The sequence below is a fragment of the Xiphophorus maculatus genome, chromosome 4 (assembly GCF_002775205.1).
Source record: "Xiphophorus maculatus strain JP 163 A chromosome 4, X_maculatus-5.0-male, whole genome shotgun sequence".
Classification (NCBI taxonomy): domain Eukaryota; kingdom Metazoa; phylum Chordata; class Actinopteri; order Cyprinodontiformes; family Poeciliidae; genus Xiphophorus; species Xiphophorus maculatus.
The window spans coordinates 22931632-22951156 of NC_036446.1; the positions used below are offsets into that span (position 1 = coordinate 22931632).

The following is a 19525-nucleotide window of genomic DNA, read 5'->3' on the forward strand; positions in this document are numbered from 1 at the left end:
ATGTTTCTTTCACAAAGAACATTGAATCACAATTATTGTTGTGTAGATACAGTTTGCCAGTTTTCTAAACTGGGTGCTGAAGAAAAAACGTAAGGCAAGAAAATTGCTTACCCACTTGCATTTTCTTAAATATTAATTCAGTAGTTTTAATAATAAAACATGTTGATAATTATCATCCTCAAATTACAATTCTGAGTCCATGATCAACTCCATTAATTAGCAGGTGGTCTTTCTTTCTCTCTTTCTTTCTTCCTTTCTTTCTTTCTTTCTTTCTTTCTTTGTTTCTATCTTTCTTTTTCAATTTAGGTTGAGACACAGAGGAATTTGTTGTAGTTATAACTCTCCAGTACTGTTTTTCTCTTTCTTCAGACTACCCTATAGTGGGTCCCTAATCTAGACTGGCACTTCAGCACTGTGGAACAGGGCAGTTATAGGCAGTACTTATAGACCAGTAAAAGTGCTCCTTTACCTGCTGTCTGGTGTGCATGGGCCCCTTCGTTTTGAACCCTCCTTGGGAGCTGCTCTCTGAGGCACTGAAGTGGTCGGAGCTCGTGGAGGATCTCTTGGAAAGGGTGTCACAGGCCCCAACAAATGTGTTATCCAATGGGAGTTCCTGGATCACATGATGTTTCTTGACTGATACAGGTGTGTCGGCCTTAAGATGAAAGGCCGACTGTGGTGAGGCTGACTTGTAGTGCCGAGCCAGGTCGGGACTGCTTGGTTTGAAGGTGGTAGTAGGCGTGGCATTCCAATCAAAGCGTCCAATCCCTTGTTCTTCCAGCTCAGTGGGCAGACTGATGGTTCCGTTAATTGGTTCATGGGCAGGATCATCTGGTTTGTTCCCCTCGATGGTGACAAAGTTGAGCAAAGAGCTTTTGGGGGACTTTCTTTTCTTGCGCTTTTTCTTTTTGTTCTGCTTGTTTTCTGTGTTGGGTGACATCCACTCAGCCCCTTGCTTTTTTCTCTGTGCGGCTTTAAATCTGGATGCATGGCGACAGCGCAGCAGCACAGTCACAAAGATGACAATGATCACCACCAATGCGCCGGTAACAAAGGCTATCATTATGGTTAAATAGTCACCATTTTGATAAGTTTCGCTACTTTCACCAATGTTTCTGTCTATTGGGGTCTCCATGGTGCGCCGGATGAGATCATAAATGAGTGTTGCGTTGCCCACAGTGTCATTGACATACAAAAATACAAGCACCAGGGTATGGAGTGATTTGGGATATCCTAGGTCACTGATATTGACCACTAATCTGTGTAAGCCTATGTCAGTTATTGCAGGCTTTTCTTCCAGTGTAATGTTTCCAGTGACAGGGTCGATTCTGAATAAACCCTTGTTATTCCCACTCACAATAGTGTATTTCAGTTCAGCATTCATCCCTGTGTCACCATCCACAGCAAACACCTCAGCTACCACAGATCCCGGGATAGAGGACAGAGGGACAAGCTTGAAAGATGTGTTTGAGGGTGGATAGATGACAATTGGCGTGTTGTCGTTAACATCAATGACATTGATGGTCACCTTTGCGACTGAGGAGCAAGGAGGCCTGCCACTGTCCACAGCCTTAACATCAAAAGTATAGGAGCTCTGTTGCTCCCTGTCAAAAGACACATTAGATTTTATCACCCCAGAGTATGGATCTAGTATAAAGTTCTCATTGTCATTCAGAATAGAGAGAGAGACGGCAGCATTTTCTCCTGCATCTGAGTCTGTCACAGTTATCACCCCCACAGTGCTGTATTTAGGCAGATTCTCTGACACAAAGAACTGAAAGTGGTTATGTGTGAACTTAGGATTGTTATCATTTTCATCCAGCACAGTCACAATAACAGTTGCCTGTGTTTGCAAAGGGGGAGTTCCGTTATCTCTCGCCGTTACGGTGAAGAGGAATCTATCCTGATCCTCCCTATCAAAAACCCTAGATGCAGTCAGGACCCCAGTTTTACGGTCCAGATCAAAAAATGATGCATTCGGTCCCAGCTGATACACTATCTCTGCATTCTTCCCACTGTCCTCATCTGTAGCGGTAAGGGTGGTGAGGAACAGGTCGCGCTTGTTGTTTTCCATGACGGGCAGCTCGATGACTGGCTGAGTAAAAATAGGTGGGTTGTCATTCTCATCCTCTAGCCTCACTCTCACCAAGGCCGTCTGATTCAAACTCGGTTTTCCAGAATCTGAAGCAACAATTTTAAAGTTGTATTCCTTCGTCCCCTCGTAGTCAAGCAGAGCAGATGTTTCCAGCAGATACTGGTTGTCGTACACAGCTTTCAGATGGAAAGGTACATCCTTCTCTATAAAACAAATGACCTTGCCATTTATGTCAGTGTCTCTGTCTGAAACTGTGATGAGAGCAATCTTAGTATTGATGGGATCCTTCTCTGAGAGGAAAACAGTCCCGTTAATGGGACTGATTATGTATCTCAGGTCTATATTAGGTGGATTGTCATTAACATCAGTCACATTTATAGTAACAGTAGCTCTGGCTGGACTTGAGCTGCCATCGCTGGCTAAAACAGAGAGCTTGTGAATAGCAGTTTCCTCCCGGTCCAAAGGTCTCTGTACTGTAATTAGGCCAGAGGTTGTATTTAATGCAAAAAGTCTTTTAGTCGCAGGAGACACTTGAGTTCCAAATACGTAATGTATGTCTGCATTTGCCCCAATGTCTGCATCCGTAGCCTGGAGTTGCACCACAGATGTGCCTATAGGGGAGTTCTCGGGTATATGCACCTCTATCTGACTCTCTTTGAACACTGGCTTGTTATCATTGACATCTGTTACAGTCACCTGAAGAATGGCAGTGCTGGATTTCTGTGGACTGCCACCGTCCTCCACTTTAATCTTCATCACATAAGTATCCTTCTGCTCCCGGTCAAGATTCTGCTGCACAATAAGCTGGGGCCACTTCTCCCCCTCAGGCGTCTCCACAATGTCTAAACCGAAGGCACTTTGCCCATTGATCAGCTCGTATTTGTGGACACTGTTGGGGCCAGTGTCTGGGTCAGTGGCAGAAGGAATAGCAAAGCGGCTGTTAATGAGAGTGTTCTCTGGGATAGAGATGTTGATCACAGGGGACGGGAACATGGGGGCATTATCATTTGTGTCTTTGACGATTATTTTGATCTTAATCAGCCTGAAAAAATCATTAGGCAGGATAACCACTTCAATTTCAAAGGAACACTCACTGTCCTCAAATGAGGGACCGGGGCACAACTTCTCTCTGTCAATTCGGTTTGATGTTGTGAATATCTCTCCAGTACTGCTCAGAACACGGACCAGTGGGTTGTCTCCAGCTTTGGAGACCAGCCGGTACACAAGATTTGCACTTGCTCCAGTGGCAGCATTTGTATGGGAAATGTTTAAGTCCTTTGGTATATTTCCAATAAGGACATTTTCTTGCAATTCCTCCCTGATGGGATAAATTAATTCTTGAGCTATTGAAGGATCAAGCCATATGCAGGCAAGCAGAGCAGCCAACAGGTAATAGTCTTTCAGATCCATAGCAATGTTAATTTCTCTTCAGGCTTTGTAGTTTAATTATTCACTTCTGTGCAGTGTTGACCACGATGACAGTAATCTTCCAAGAAAATACCTATGAATACACGAGAGAGTTTTTCTTCAGTGAACTTTCTTTAGCATGCACAGTAATGATGTTTATTCTGCTTTACTAAAATAAAATTGTTTTCCTCACTGTTGTCTTTTCTGAGTGCGTAATATTAAATCCAACTGCAAAAGTTCTGCAAATATCATTTAAACATTCACAAAAATCAGCAAATTCTAAACTGCAGCAGTATCTGTTTTTTCCCCCGCTTTTGCATTCCCTCCTAATTTCATGCTCACCAAGAATCTTTCACCCCTAAGGCTGGAAAACTTCACAACACATTACACAGTCTTAATAATTTCTCACTTAAATTGGCAAAGTTAAAGAGCTTAAGCTGTGTGTGGGCTCCTAAACGAATGAATGCGCATGAATGAAGCCTACAAAGTAAGCTTAGTCAGATGTTGAATTCAGCGGGCATCTGAGACCTCTTCTTATCATACATACATACCCCAAATCCGTTGCAGCAAAGAAGAAAAACTGGAGTGTGTCAGCTCATAGTCTTCTCATCCCTTGATGCCGTATGCGAGTTTATTCAGGTAAAGAGATCCCTCTCTGCCTCTGTGGCGTTTTGCTCCAGAAAAGAGAGAGAGAGAGAGGAGGGGAAAAAAGCCCCTGTCGGAGTGATCAGACAGATGAATAGGTTTGATGTAAAAGCTGCAAAGCACAAAAACTGGGGTTAATGTGAGGCTGCATTGCTAGTGTCGCAGTTCCTTTCTCCCAATTTAACTTCAGGAATGGACAGGGAATGACGGCGCGACCTGCGAGGATTGCGGTGATCAGCGTCGGTCCCCCGGTAAACCCAGGAAGGTGATCAGTGTTTTGTGATGCCTTTCACAAGTAGAGATCCAAACAGAAAAATCAATGGTGATCTCCCGTAAACGTCCCGAGAAACCCGGCTTCCCCCCCCCCTTTGCTTATACCCGGCTACCTGTGAAGGTGAAGGTGCCGATGAGGTGAACGCAGGAGGAGACACTCGTGTCCCGTCATGATTCAACTTCACGCAGCTCCATCAATAACTGCACAAATGTTTGCACAAAACAGCAAAAAATGAAAAATAGAATTTGTTGTTGTTTTTTTTTATAAAAAAAACGAAGAGGTGCAAAATCTGAGATTCAATCCCACTCGGAGATGTCAAGCAACATAAAAAGCCTCTACTGTGTTATACACCGATACTCCGAGAGCACACTGCCGCTTATCCTCGCAGTCTCACTCCCAGAGCAGAATATCTTGCACTAACTCTTTGTAAACCCATAGGAGGGGTGGTGAAGTATACCACTCCAATGCTCCCCCCTTTCCAACCCCGCCGACCCTCGTCATTGGACACCGCCCATCTCTTTCAGCTGCGTTGTCAACCCAGAGCCGCGGCAGGATTGGTCCGCAGTCACGTCACTTAAATCGGTCCGGAGGGTCGTCGGCGAGCGAGCCGCTCGGAGAGGATGCTGCAGGCTGCAGGGAGACGCTTAACCAAAACCCGGAGGCTGGAGGGGGTTGATGATGAGGATGACGACGAGGATGATGAAGCTGGCAGTTCTACTGATGATAACGTCTAAATAAAAAAAGCGGATATTCTTCCGCTTTTATATTATGTGTAGATGAAGACAAACCTAACTGGGTGCCTTTTAAAGGGACTCATGAACGCGCAAATGCCAACCTGTTTGCCTGTTGTCAGGTAGGCTGCAATAATTGGCGAGCTGCTTTGAAAAGGAAAAAAAAAAAAAACACGGTGAATTTTGGCACAGCAAAATATTTAAATAAATAAACTGAAGCTTTGAATAAAAGCTTTGTGTGAGAGTCTCCCATAACTGTGCTCCAGACAAAGAATCTGTTGTCTAAGCATCTTTGCGGTTAGGTGCATATTTGCGCTGCGCAGCTCTTCGCACCCCGCAGCCAGCCGTCAGCAATTGTCCGTCAGAAATAACCTTGACAGTTATCCTCTGTCATCAAAGCTGTGTGCAACATAGGGTGTGAGCGCTTTGCGTTGTGGACAAATTACACTTCTTCTTCTTTTTTTCCTTTTCTTTTTTAATAAGTTTTACTGCCTAATGCGCAATTTATGCTGATCTCAGACTGTTGTGATTTGGCTTTTGAAATGATCCTAATAACTGATTTTCAAGTTTCATAGGAGGTATATAGTGAATAACCAACAAAATGGCATGTTAGAAATAACAGCAGTTAACCAAAATTAAACAAAATGTAAATTAGAATAGGCCTTTGAGATACAGCCGTCATTTATTGCCGTCAACCTTCAGATTGTTGCTTAATTTCAGTTTAGTGCCTATAACTCTCAACTGAAGCCGCAGCTCTCTGCATGTGTTGCTTCTTCTGCTGCTGAGAAAGGCAGGATGTGTAGCAGAGGAGGAGTGCAGACTACCACGGTGAACACTGCCATCTTGAGGTGGACCTTCACATGCGCCCCTTAATCCAGAGTTGAGCTTCAAATCTCCCGTAACCTCACAGTTCTGAATCGAGATTTCACTTAAAGCTCTTGTGCACCCAGGAGAACAGCCTGCGTAACAGATTACACAGCGAGTGACGGGGTAAGGAGCAACGTGCAAAAGGCCAGAAAACAAAAGTGAGAATAAGCACCAATGTTGGTAAATGGTGATGGAAGCAATGCAAAGGACAGGCGAGCCACACCGCTGAGGTGAGAACTGGGCTGCGAATCTCTCTGGAGAGTGTGGCTTAGTGCCCGGTCAGCAGTCCATTAGCACAACCAGCCTAGTGGCCTGACCTTTCTGCCTCCAGATTCAGCCATCAGTGTCCTTAGCTGGGAGAGAACAGCCAAAGGAGGGATCTGTCACTTTAGTTTAAAGTCTGACACCCTGATGCAGAGAGAAAAAGTGACAACATAACTGTCTTCATGGTGAAACAGTGTCTTGCTCTGGTGGCCAGCTGGAGTCATTAGTAACTCATCACCTGCTCTTACTTGCTCACTGGGAGTGTGCGTACATCTGTCTTGAGTTTTTCTGCATAGCGGAAAATATATCCAACTAAGTGGAAATGTTCTAACCCTGCCAGGTCTCTGAGGTGTTTTTTGTGTGTTAGCGCAGGAATAATTGCTCAGTAATTGGGAACACAGGACATAGAGAACACTTTAAGAAAAAGTCATTCCTCCCACCTTCTGAAATAATAATTAAGACTCTTGTTATGATCACCAGCTCGAGTAATTTGATGTGTATATGTCACAGGTTCAACGAAAACATATATTTATTATCTTCTGACGGGAGTGTCGACTGTCAAAGGACCCTTGTCTCAAACACCAGAAGGAAATATGATAAGACACAGCAAAGCTCCTGATTCTAAATTTAACATTTCACTCAATTTTTATCGTCCCTTTTGGCAGTTTGAATTTGCTCCAGCTAGTGTTTTAGCTAGTTATATTACTGACAAGCGCCGAATGATGCAGTGTTGTAATACAGGTATAAGTAACTGGGGGTATATCTTCCTCAATCTCCCACTGAAAAGACAGCCTAAGGGAAGTGTCTACACCTAAGGCCTTATGATTCCTCATATACACAGTGCAGTCAATCACACCATTCACCTTGGTTTGATTCCCACACTGACTTATTGACTTGTCCAAGCTGCTGGATTGACCTCATGAATAACACAAGTACAAATATGTTTATCTTTCATGTCCATTAAAGAACAAGGTCAAACAGGTAATTTATGTACGTACTAAATAAAGCAAGGTCTAGCATGTAAGTGCCAGAAAATATAAATTGTTGGTGTCGGATAGGACACACCATGATAGGGGAAGAAAAAGGGAGCTAAACATTTTTGCTAAAAATTGCAACTTTTTCAATTTTTTTATATTAATAGTTGAAACCAGATATTTGCATTTACTGCATGTTTTCTTTGTCTTTTTGTGACATTAAATCAGACTAGACCTTTTCTGTTTTAGGTCAATTAGTTATTAAAATAAATATATTTGCTCAATGCCAGAAAAATAAAGATTCTGCAAGATAACTGTCTGAATTTCTTTAATGTCAGAAGCTTACCAGCATTAAAATTACTACGCCTCTAATACATTTGATGAAGTAAAACAGTGGATCTGTTTTAAAGCAATACCTCAAACACAGCTGCCTTTGGCGTCACCGTGGAAACATAATAAATAAGGTAAGATATATGGTAGAGAGTTGTTGACCTAAACAAGTCTGGGTCATAATTGGGTACAATTCTGAGATGCCTTAAATTGCTCTGTTCATCTGTTTAACAGCAAGCGCCAGTGTAACGTCCAGCCGTTATGCTCATCAATAAGACGATGGGTTCTGTGTCCCAGAGATGAAAGTCTTCTGGTGTGAAATGTACACAACAGCCCCAGAACAAAGGAAAAAGACTTTGTGAAGATGCTGGCTGAAGCTGACAAGAGTCGTTCACGATCACAGTAAGATGAGCCCTGTACTCACAAGGGCCAGAGGACCTCTCCATGGGTTAGTGGCCATTTCTCCAAAAGCAACATAAAAAGCAAGATTAGATTACAATTGCCAAATGCCCTCTGGGACAAAAACTGTAATGTTTGGAGACAAATTTTGTGGTCTGATGACAGTAGAGTTGAAGTATTTTTCCATAATGACCATCATCACATTTGGAAGAAAACTGTAGAAGTCTGTGAATACCATCCTGGCCATGAAGTACAGGTGATAGTATCATGCTTTGTAGATGTTTTTTTTTGCTGGAGGAATGGCTACGCTTCACAAAATAGATAGCCTTTGAGAAACAACATCGGAGGAACACCTCAAACCATCACCCAACGGACGAAAGCTTTGTCACAAATAGGTCTTAAACACTGACATGTCTCTTCGCATGCTACCAAATTATTTAGAAAGTGGTTTAAGAAAACCATGTCACTGGTTTAAGGACGCCACAAAGCCCTGATCTCAGTGCTATTGCCTTATTGCCTTGTCATACAGCGGTTCTATCAGAAGAAATTAGCTAAAATTGCTGAAGCTTGTGGGAGGACACCCAGAACATTTCTCCAAACTCATGCTGTTTAAGGCAATTTTACCAAAAATACTAAGGAAATGTATGCAGATTTTTTTAATTTAAAGAAAATGTAAAAGAAATATCAAATCTAAATAATTTTGGCCATTCTTACTGAAATAAGACAGGAAATGTCAAGTCTTAATTCATGTCCAAGAGGGAAGAAAAAAGGTCCTTTTTTAAATGTCTTTTACAAACAAGCATTAAGAAAGTGTGCAAATACTTTACTTAAAGGGGAACCTTTCAAAAGCAGTGTTAACACTTTTAGAGAGAGACATTTTTTTTCTAACATTTAGGATATACTCACAAAAATATTTATTTTTCTAAATGTTTGCACAGAGGAGTAAAAATGGGAAAGCTTTACTTTTAGAACAAAAATCATCTTACACTTGTTAAGCTCATTGAGGGTTTTTTTCACTCTGCCTCACTAGCTGTGTGAGAAACGATAATTAGAGGCCATTTCAGACTGTGTGAGGTGCTTGACTTGCCATTCTTTCTTTATGCACAATACAGGTATTGTAAAAAAGAGAAAAAAAATTACAATTAATTTGCCCAGAACTGTAATTATGCAGATCCTTTGCCATTTCTAAAGTGAAACAAAATAACAACAAAATTAATGACACAGTATCAGTAATGAATACTTATTTTTAAGCTCCACTTCACACCTCACTTCCTGTAATCAGCTGACTCAGAGAAAAAACATCACTTGGGCTATTATCACTTGAGCTGAATCCTGCTGCTTTTTACATTGCGCTGCCTGCCAACCAAGCAAATGAGCACAAAAAAAATCGGACTTCAAAAATAATTAAGTCCTTTGAGTAGTCTTACTCATTGTTGAAATCATATCTTTACATAATAGGTTTTACTACGTGTTGAGTTACATGTTGAGGCTCAAACAGTCTCTCCCACCACTTTCTTATAATATTTTGATGTATAGTTTATCATCTATTTTCAAAGCTCAGCTTTCTCTACTTAATTCCCTTCTATTACAACTTTCTTTTTCTTGCAGAGAATGTGAACTTCGCTTGTTTAGTGTTTTTGCGAAAAAGCCTCGGCAACTTTCGATCAAAACACTTGCAGATTTCCTTAAAACCCTTTTGCCAGTGGGACTTAGAGCACTAATGACCCAGTGGATAATTGGCATCACACACCCTGCAGTCACTGAACACTAATCGGAACTTCCAATCAGACATTTCTGACTTGAAAGTTTAGAAACATGTGAGAGAAGATTCAGATAGGAAGCATTTATCATTTGCTTTGGATGTGATTTCAGTCAAACCAAACCTTTGAATTCCCTGAAGGATTTTGTGTTATATTGCTTAACAAGGTGGTAACAAGGTACTTTGATATGTTCAGGGCCAGAACTTTCCCGCTGCTGGTTTTTGAGTCATATGTAAATGCTTGTTCAAGGTAATTTTTTTGATTCACCATATGGCAACCTGACAGATTTTCCTTAGTTGATCCTGAGCTTTCCTTCTTAGAGCAAAACCGTTTTAAATGCATTTTTCATGCACCCAGCAGATACTTTACTGCGTGAGAGTTGGCATTTAAGGCATAAAATGTCATTTATATTAATCATTTGGACATTGATTGGCATATTGTTTGATCAAAAAAAGATATCCTGGGTGGATTTGCTTTTAAATATGCCAAAAATTCAAGATATCTCCGATAAGAGTAGTCTCTTCTGTCAGTACAGCCTCGGTCTGACCATAATTTGCTCTCTTCCTTCAGTTTCAGCTCCTGATTTTTATTTCATCTTTCTGACACATTTGAATCACATATCACGTTGCAGACTGTGCACTAAAAAAGGTCAAACATTCCTTCCTATATTCTTTTCTTACTCGTGTGAAAGCCGGGGCTGAAATGGATCCTGGTCAGAAACAGCTGTGAACCAGGGAGAGAATGTAGAGTAAGATCCTCCTCTGCTTAACTCGCGCACAAGCAGGGCTGACCTTGTGCAGAATGAATGAAGAAATATAAAAGTTTTAGATACTTGGCATGCACTCCAACACCAGAATGATTTCGAATCTTATCCAGTAAAGTTGTACAAGTTAGGACAGGGAGATCATTTTCTCAAAGTTCATCCTACGTCTCAAGCAATTATAACTTGCAATGTCTGCCACCCTCTTCTATTTTTGAGCAAATACTTGACATGCAGAATACAAATGTAAAACCCCCATCCGTAACCTTTGAAGTTCTTGCTTCTTTAAAGTTTAATTGCTATTTTAATAAAATTTCACTGATTCCTTAGAGGCTTGTTGTCATGGTTTAAATATCAGGCTGAAACAAGCTCCAACAAAGAAAGATCCCATCCTGTACCGGATGTGCAGCTGCAGACTCCCAGCCACCGTATCTTTTTTAAAATGTCAGTATCAGGCTCTAAGTGAAATGTACACTAAGTTAATTTAGTTTTACTTGTAACCTAATTATGACTCTGGCTGCAAAGACAAGTTGTGAAGAAGAGGGGAAATGGCAAGGAAATGTCTATGTATATGCAGAAGCTCTAATATGCTATTTAAAAGGTCAGACTTGTGTGTCATGACTTTTGTCAAGAGTTAGTCAAGTGACTACTGCCTTAAAAGATCGACCTAATTTGAAAATATTCAGATATGTTGCATAAATTGCTAATTATATGTAGCAAGTGTGCGTGCAAATGCATGTTACAGTGTGTCTTAGTTGGGTGGATACAGGTAAATGACAGAAGGGCTCTGCTAATAAAGCCTTTATTAAAAAAAAAAGAACAAAAAAAAAAACAAACACTCAAACCAGTGTGCAGATAAAAGCTCAAACCTCTTGTACAAAACACTAAGATCACTCTGTAGGTGTGCAGCAATTGTTGCTGCTCCACTTTTATGTAAAGTACACCCACTTATTAGTTTAATCAGTGGTCTAAAGCTGAGCATGAGTCATTCCCTTAGAATGAGGAGCCTCAGATTTGTCCGGTAGTTCTGAGCATACACTGATGAGAAAAGTTTCTTTGTGAATGTACTAAACACCATGACCTTGAGCCTTTTTTTAACATCTGTATTTCTGCATTAATACAATATGTTTCCCATCCTGCTTCTTGTATGTAAACAGTATTTTAGGAGATGCATCATATTTTCATGGCCTAATCACTATGCTGTTCAACAATTTTTTATGTTCGTCAAACACTCTGACATATCCACACAACCAACAACACGTCGTATTTCAGTGTAATTCAATCTAAGTTGCAGAAAATTATTGTTTTCCTTTGTGTTTCACAGGCTGTTAAACACACCAATAATTTCCCTTTACCCAAGAAATGTCAGGGAGACCCTGCTTGTTATTTTACAGGCAACAGAATCTTCTAAGATCCAAATCCCTGCCCACTGTGATGAGGTATTATCAGATGACAACATGCAATTTAGGTTTAACAAATGAGATGGAGAACAGGAAATGTCACTCTCCCTCATAGTAATTTTTTCCCCCAAAAGCACAGATTCTGCTGTAGAAATATTGTCATATGTTGTTGTTGCACATTCAGTCTGGTGTGATGTCTGATGCAGGAGCTGCCAATAATCATGTTTGTATGGTGAATCCAGCAAACGGTGACAAACAGTGACTGGCAACTTAAAGGGCACTTTAATGCTAAATTTTGTGTGCTAAGTAATTTAGTTATGGATAAAATTAAATTATCTATCTATCTATCTATCTATCTATCTATCTATCTATCTATCTATCTATCTATCTATCTATCTATCTATCTATCTATCTATCTATCTATCTATCTATCTATCTATCTATCTATCTATCTATCTATCTATCTATCTATCTATCTATCTATCTATCTATCTATCTATCTATCTATCTATCTATCAGCATTCATTTTGATGCATTTATATTTTTTTCTTCTCTTTTGAAGATTTTTAATCTCCAACCTGAAACGACTGGCTCATCTGCTCTGTAGGCATTCATAAGAATCTAATACTGTAATCTTTTCTTCTAATGAGTTTCCTCTCTCATTAGTTTGGAATCACATTTTGCTTCTTTACAATCTATGGAGCACACATGCCAGCATCAGCAAAATCTATGAACTGATGACAGATTGTTTTATTTTTTTTCATGCAACATTTGTAGTAAATGCAGAATTTGCTGTTTTTTATTTACTGTTGAGATATATGATTTACTAATTCTCAGTAAGTCTTTTGTTGACTAATGGTAAATATGGTAAATGGAAAATAATAGTAAAATTGTACAAATAATTAACTGAATGGCATAAGATTTAAAATTGAGATCATTGCGATTTTTTGTATAAATATCTTGAGTGATTAGACAGAATATGAATTTGTAATTATATTTACCTAAACTGTGTCAAAGAATAATTAATATATTTTTTTCTTCCCAACCTCTTTGTTGGTTGTATTTTTTAGAAAACACTGCAGCCTTATTGTCTTTTTAAAGACAAGCTTTTGCAATATGTGTATATGACGATTTAGAGAAGTAAGAGACACGGGAAAACCATATGGGAAAATTGACCCATCAACATCATTAACAGTTAAACTTTGCATCCATATTGCAAATAAAACATCCATTTGTTATGCTGACTATCAAACAAAGCTCATTATGGTCAGGCTCGCTATTCCAGTTCCTGACTCATCAGCGGTCGGGGCCTTGTGTCTGAGTCAGACTCTTTTATACCCAAACGCAGAGCTGCATTACGTAAAGACGCACCATTATAAACAAATCACACAGTTTGACCAAAGTGGCCAGCACTGAGACAGTTTTAAGTAAAATAATGCAGAACAAATTTACATTACTATGTTCAAATTTGCTCAAAAAACTTGAAAATAGAGAAGTATGTCACTTATTTAGACAGTTTATCAGTCAAAAGAAAAAAAAAGCTGGTTTTAGGGTTAGTCACACTTTAACCTGTATTGTCATGACATCACAAGATGAGACTTAAAGGAAATATTGGTGTGCATTTAGGAGCTGAACAGGTGATGTCCCTCGCTCTGCTTGGAACATTTTGTTTCATCACATTCATATTATAAACCCACATTTTGATGGAAACTACCACGCCTCTTGAGGGAGAATAAACGGCCCATAATTCTAGTCTGAGGATATTCCAGTCACCCAGTAGAGTTTTTCAATCTTACCAGGGCATAATTTGCAACATTGAATGTTTGGGTTGCAGGAACACTGAGCTGGAAAATTTTCCCTGGACAGACTTTGCTGATATTATGAACATTGATTGCCTGAGTTTATTGTTGAGAAAGTAGGATATGACAAAACTCACAAAACAAAATGAACTCCTGAGCTCATTTTCCTTTAACTCACAGTTGTAGAGCAACAAAACAGCAACAAGAAATGTTTCTGTTTCTCTGTCCATTGTCAGTTTTTATTGTGGCTTTGTTAGACCCCATTCATTTCAAAAATGTAATAAACGAGTGATATTTTTATGGAGCAGTGAAAACAATGCATTTTAAATTCAACCTTCCCGCAGAAAATAAAGATTTTTCTGACTTAGCCTTATTTGGAGAGACGATACCACTGTAGCTTTGTAACAAGACCAGAAAACTACACAGATGATTTGAAGCGATGAAGCGAAATGGGAAAGGAGAGAAAGAGTTGGTGGATGTACACTTTTATTTCCCAGTTGTTGAAGCAGTTCTTGTTGTGAATAAACAACTGTCTCAGAGGGTGTTTGCTTGCATTCGACTCCTGTAAAAATGCTTTACATAATTACAATGTTAATTACAATGTTTTCTAAATTTAAGCAGTGGGAAAACCAGTTTGCTTAGTCTAGAGACCACCCTAAGTTTAGATATGTACTGAATTATCCCATGTTGTGCATTAGAAAACAAATTTTGAGGGGTGTTATTCTCAAAGTCATTTAACTTCACACCCTGGAGACAGTTAACAGTTTTGTAATATCTTGGTCTGGACCAAAGTGGTAAACCAAGAAACTTAGTGACAAACTTATTACTATTATCCCTCAAGCAATCGTAATAGCACAGGAAAAAATCTACAGTGTTATTGAGTCAGCTTTTTTTGTTAGTCCTTGTCCTGGTTGAGCTGCCAGACTATGCAAAAATATTTCAAAGACTAACTTGTCGCATTCCTAAAAAAATGGCACAAGTACTTTTTTGCCAAAAGATGATTTAGGCAAAACAAACAAACAAACAAACAAACAAACAAACAAAAAAACAAACACACTTGAACACTTGAAGTGAAGATCAAGAAACCACAACTTCTATGAAACCTCATCCTGTTTCCTACAGTAAAGAATATATTTCTCTGCAAGTTCATCATCTTTGCTAGTAATCTTAGGGCATTACTAGCAAAGATGAGCTGCATTAGGGCACCACTTTTAAAACCTACAGAAGACAATGGAAGACCCAGGTGGGAGGTAGATTAGACGGCAGTCTGAGGAAACGGCACTACAGTCTGATTACCCGCAGCACCTACTGGCTTCAGGGACATGCAATATAATTTTTTTGGAATGAGTGGAATTTAAATTTGAGTAGGTTTTCATTGTTCAACGTTTATGGGAAAGACAGAAGCATGTCTGCTTTTGCATCTGGGTTTAAAAAACTACTATGCTATCATGTTAGCATAGAGGGATCAACTTTGCTACTGACAGCAAAATATATTTAGATTAATGGAAAAAGAGTGCTGGAAAAAAACCCATTTGGAATAAAGCCTTTGACCTATTTGTGAAACACTGGGCCATCTTTAATGCAAGAAAAGTAGGGGGCATGTGGGGATTCGAGCAAAAAGTTATCTTGTGTTTTTGTGGACTTTGTGTCTTCTGCTGTGACCTATAGGAGGAGCATCAGGAGTATAGAGTTGCGGCCTCTTTTCTACAGATTACTATTTCCTGTGCAGAGAGAACTTGATGTTGCATTGGATGGATGGAATCAGTCTTGACACTGAGCGTGAAACTATACCCGGGCTGTCATTACTTGTAAGTTCTGTCCTCAGTTTTTTTGTAGACAGAAATCTGAGGTCCAGCCAAGGGCCAGAAAGTATTCAGTTTGGCTGCTTTGAGATTGCTGCTTTCCTTTTTGCAGAAGAAATCCTAAAGCTTTTACTAAAAGCATCTGCAAAGAGCATTTGAGGACATGGCCCTGTCTGTAGCGTGCAAGAGATTCACATGAAGATTGAGAAAGTACTGCAAATGTTTTGCTGGTTATTTGTGAATATCTTAGTCTAGATATTCACTAGACTAGATATTCTTATCTAGTCTAGATAAGATCTTAGTCTAGATCTTATCTAGACTAAGATATTGTGAATATCTTAGTCTAGATATTCACAAATAATATCTATTTGTGGATTTGTTTACCATTTCATGAGTAAATATTATGCAATAATTAAAACGGACCACAGCCGTTTATGGTTTCAAACATTTTGCCATTTTAAAACAAGACGTACAGTTTTCAAAAGTATGACGAAGGAAAGATGTAACACCTCATATCCTAAAACCATGATGTGACATTTCCTTACCACCACTAAGCATCACGATTGCAACAGATTAGCACACTGCCAGTAAACTTTGTTATCAACAGAGTAATTTTTTATCAGCTCAACAGTCTGATGACAAAAATGTAAAGAAATTTCAGGATGGCAAGAGTGTGTTATTTGTGGGTTCTCTTTAACAGAGAATCTTTTGAAACTCCCTTGACAAATAATGTGTTTGTAAAATTCATGAGGTGTGTGTGTGTGTGTGTGTTGCTGGTGGACGTGGCTCAAATGTTGATTCACCTGTGTGACCACATTCGAGATTGTTTTATTGGACTATATGGTAATGAACTTCCTTCTTGAGGTTGCAGAGGTAATCAGGCCTTTAATGTCTCCTGGAAGCATTTCCATCTGGACGTTATGTGTTTTTGCACTATCCAATTACAGTGTAATCACCTCGGGCATGCTGATGACACTAGCTGCACAACATAAAGAGGTCAGAGAGACAACCCTCATTTTCAGCCATACTGAGTTGCCAAATTTTATCCTAACTCCTCCTTCTAACTCCTTCAATTGCGCAGCAATGTCATAAGTAGTGCAACAACTGAAGGACGACACATCAAAGATAAAGAGTGCTATACTTTGCCATACATGAGGAAATTATACTTGATCTTTTCTCTGTGTTTAAAAAATAAGACAAATGAACAGGAGGACAGCAATATACTCTACAGTCTTTAAGTTTTGGCAAAACTAACAATTTCTTGCTTACAGCTAAGTGTAGAAAATAACAATGTTTTATGGTACTAAGGTTTAAGGATAGCACATTAACCTCTCTTTTGCTTTGTGTTTTGGTGCACAAGAGCATAAATCCCTATATAAATAAACTGCTTTTCCAGCAAGCCAGGCCCCTGCGCCCCCACAGTGATTTTCCATGTATAGGAGGCTTAACTGTGTAACTCTCCATCTATTGTGCTTTTTTCAGATCTCTTTGCCACAAATTAAATTTGAATTGTTCCATACTGGGTCAAACATCTTGAGAGAATAAACACGACACACCATGAAATTAGACTTTTGTTGGAAAAGGCCGGGGTATACTTTGATACAAATTTCTTATTACAGAAGTGTTTGCACATGGATCTATGATGTGGCTGACTGGTCTGCTGTAATACTGAGCAGACAAACATAACCCCCTCTCATCTCCCTGAACACTGCATGTTTGAAGCTGCAGAGACATCCACCCATAAAGGAACACGTTTGGAATATTACTTTTGGTTACCAGATGAAAATAAGCGTCAGCGAATTAAACCGGACACACAATTCAGCTAGTCTGCAACTAACCTATGAAGTTCTTAATATATTCTTGGAAAAATCTTATTGCAAAAAAAATAATTTGTTATATTTTGTCCTTAGGAAGTTTAATGCAAGCCTGGTATCCACATTCTGGGACTCACATGCCCACTCCAAAGGTAATGGTTGTTTTTTTATGAAATTGTAATGAGCTTTTGTTTCACACATTCAGCACTGCTGCTATAACTATTGTGTTTGGCGCTCACTTTAAATGTGGCTCTTTACAGCAGCAGGGGCAAGGTGTGAAAGCCGAGCTTGTGGAAGTGCCTTGGAAATAGACAAATCAACTTGTGCATGCAAGTTCAGGATTTTAGATTAAAAAAACACTTTTTCTAAGGAACTGGCACAGCTGAAAATATCACCATTCTGAAATGTTATTTGCATTTCAGAATTTGATGTCTAAGATAGATATAAAATATTAGTGTACGTTGGGACTGTGCTGCAGTAATTGCAAGTGTTCATTTTGCCTTGACCTCTATTAATTGATGGACTATTGGGTGAAGAATATAAAAGTGTTCTCAAAAATTTGTGAAAACACTTGAAAAAAAGACTATTTGCTATTAAAATAGAGAGAATATAGTATTATAATTCCTTTGACAATATATCCGTTTTTTCAAATTCAGAAGTGTAAGTGTGCTAAGAACACTTTGCACACATGTGCAACACCTCAGAAAACCTTCTTTGTCACACAGAAATCAAAAGCAATTTGTCAATATATCAGGGATTGTTGACATTCCCAAGCCTGGTTAATTGCTGGATTCGATTTCCACATGCATGAAGGTTTCACATTCAACTCTTCAAGCAAGGGCATGCAAGTAAAAATACATTTATTTAAAAGTGCAGCCATCATATCCTTTAGGAAACAGTTTATGTGTCCCAAAGATGAATGTGTTTTGATGCAAAATATGTGCATGGACATCATAAGCAAAATGAAAGACCTTGTAAAGATGCTGGCTGACGCAGGTAAAAGACTGTCGTTATCAAGAATAAAAGGATTGTTATACTGACAATGGGTGGAAGGGTGCTCAGAGAATTAGAAGCCTTTACTCCAAAAGCAAAATAAAAACCAAAATGACAGTTTACAAAGGCAAAAAGACCTTATTTTTTCATGACATGTTCTGCGGGCTCACGGTGCTTGAAAAATCGAAGTGCTTTTTTGACCACAGTCATTGTAAATCACCCCAGTTGTGAAGTACAGGGCTGGCAGCATCATGTTGTCTGTTTTTGCAGCAAGACTATGGAGTCACATTTCTGCCAAAAAGCTTTGACGAGCTTATGAAGCAATCACAATAGCGCATTTATTAACTGAAAGAGCGCATAGCTCTGATCACAAAGCCATGCTCTTGTAGAATGGCAAGAAGTAAAACATCCTCCCTCCACCCATCTCCACACTCTCATTGGAATGGCCAATGGATTTTCAGCTCAAATCTGGTGAGTGCTAGCAAGGGACTAACAGGAGTAGAAGAAAGTGGGGGACATGAAGTGGATTCAAAGTCCAGATGGAGAGGAGGAGGCAGGTGAGAACAAAGAAGAAAGAAGAAAACAAAAAAATTTTTTGTTGATTTTCCTTTGCTTTTTATTTACCTTCTTATTCTTCTCGCCACAGAAAGGCAATGGCCAGGCTAGTACAGATGGGTAGAGGGAGATAAAAAAAATTAAATGCTCACAATCAGAGCTGTGAGCTATCTTAATTAATGAATGTGCTGTTGTTATTATTACTTAATAAGTTCAGGATTTTGGGTATGAATATGACGCTATAATCTTGCTGCAAAAAAAAAAAAAAACGGTCAGAAGTAAGATAGCACAAAGACCTCAGGCATCATGTTAAATAATTACCTTAAGTTCAATGAAGTCAGTGTTTTTGAGCGGTAATCACAAAGCCCTTACCTTGGTCCGTGGAACATCACAAAGGAAAACTGAAAAGATGTGAAAGCAAGCCAGTCTAAAATAACTCGGTTAGAAATGTTCAGTGAAGTGGAATGGACCAAAATTCCCTAAAAAGTATCGTGGAAAACTTGATAACCATAACATTTCACCCAAGTAATAATGTTTCTGTAAATATTGTGTTAAAACTGTACATTACAGCAGCAAAATGTCTGTAAGCATTTTCTGCACAGGCATTTAGGTATGACGAAAAAACTGCACACATAAAGTATCTCACTGCAAAACAG

General features: G+C 39.2%; 1 protein-coding gene across 5 annotated transcripts in view; it reads right to left on the reverse strand.

The window, feature by feature from the left end:
• Positions 1–4880, reverse strand: part of pcdh9 (protocadherin 9) — a 185921-nt gene extending 181041 nt beyond the window's left edge. For 3 of the 5 annotated variants that reach the window (XM_023332402.1, XM_005799711.2, XM_023332405.1), the window contains exons 1-2: positions 4054–4880; positions 470–3596 (exon numbers count right to left, since the gene is read on the reverse strand). In XM_023332402.1, coding sequence (XP_023188170.1) covers positions 470–3505 — 3036 coding nt within the window. In that variant the 5' untranslated portion in view covers positions 3506–3596; positions 4054–4880. The remainder of the gene's footprint in view (positions 1–469; positions 3597–4053) is intronic. The other 2 variants (XM_023332404.1, XM_023332403.1) reach the window with 1 other exon arrangement.
• Positions 4881–19525: the final 14645 nt, after the last annotated feature.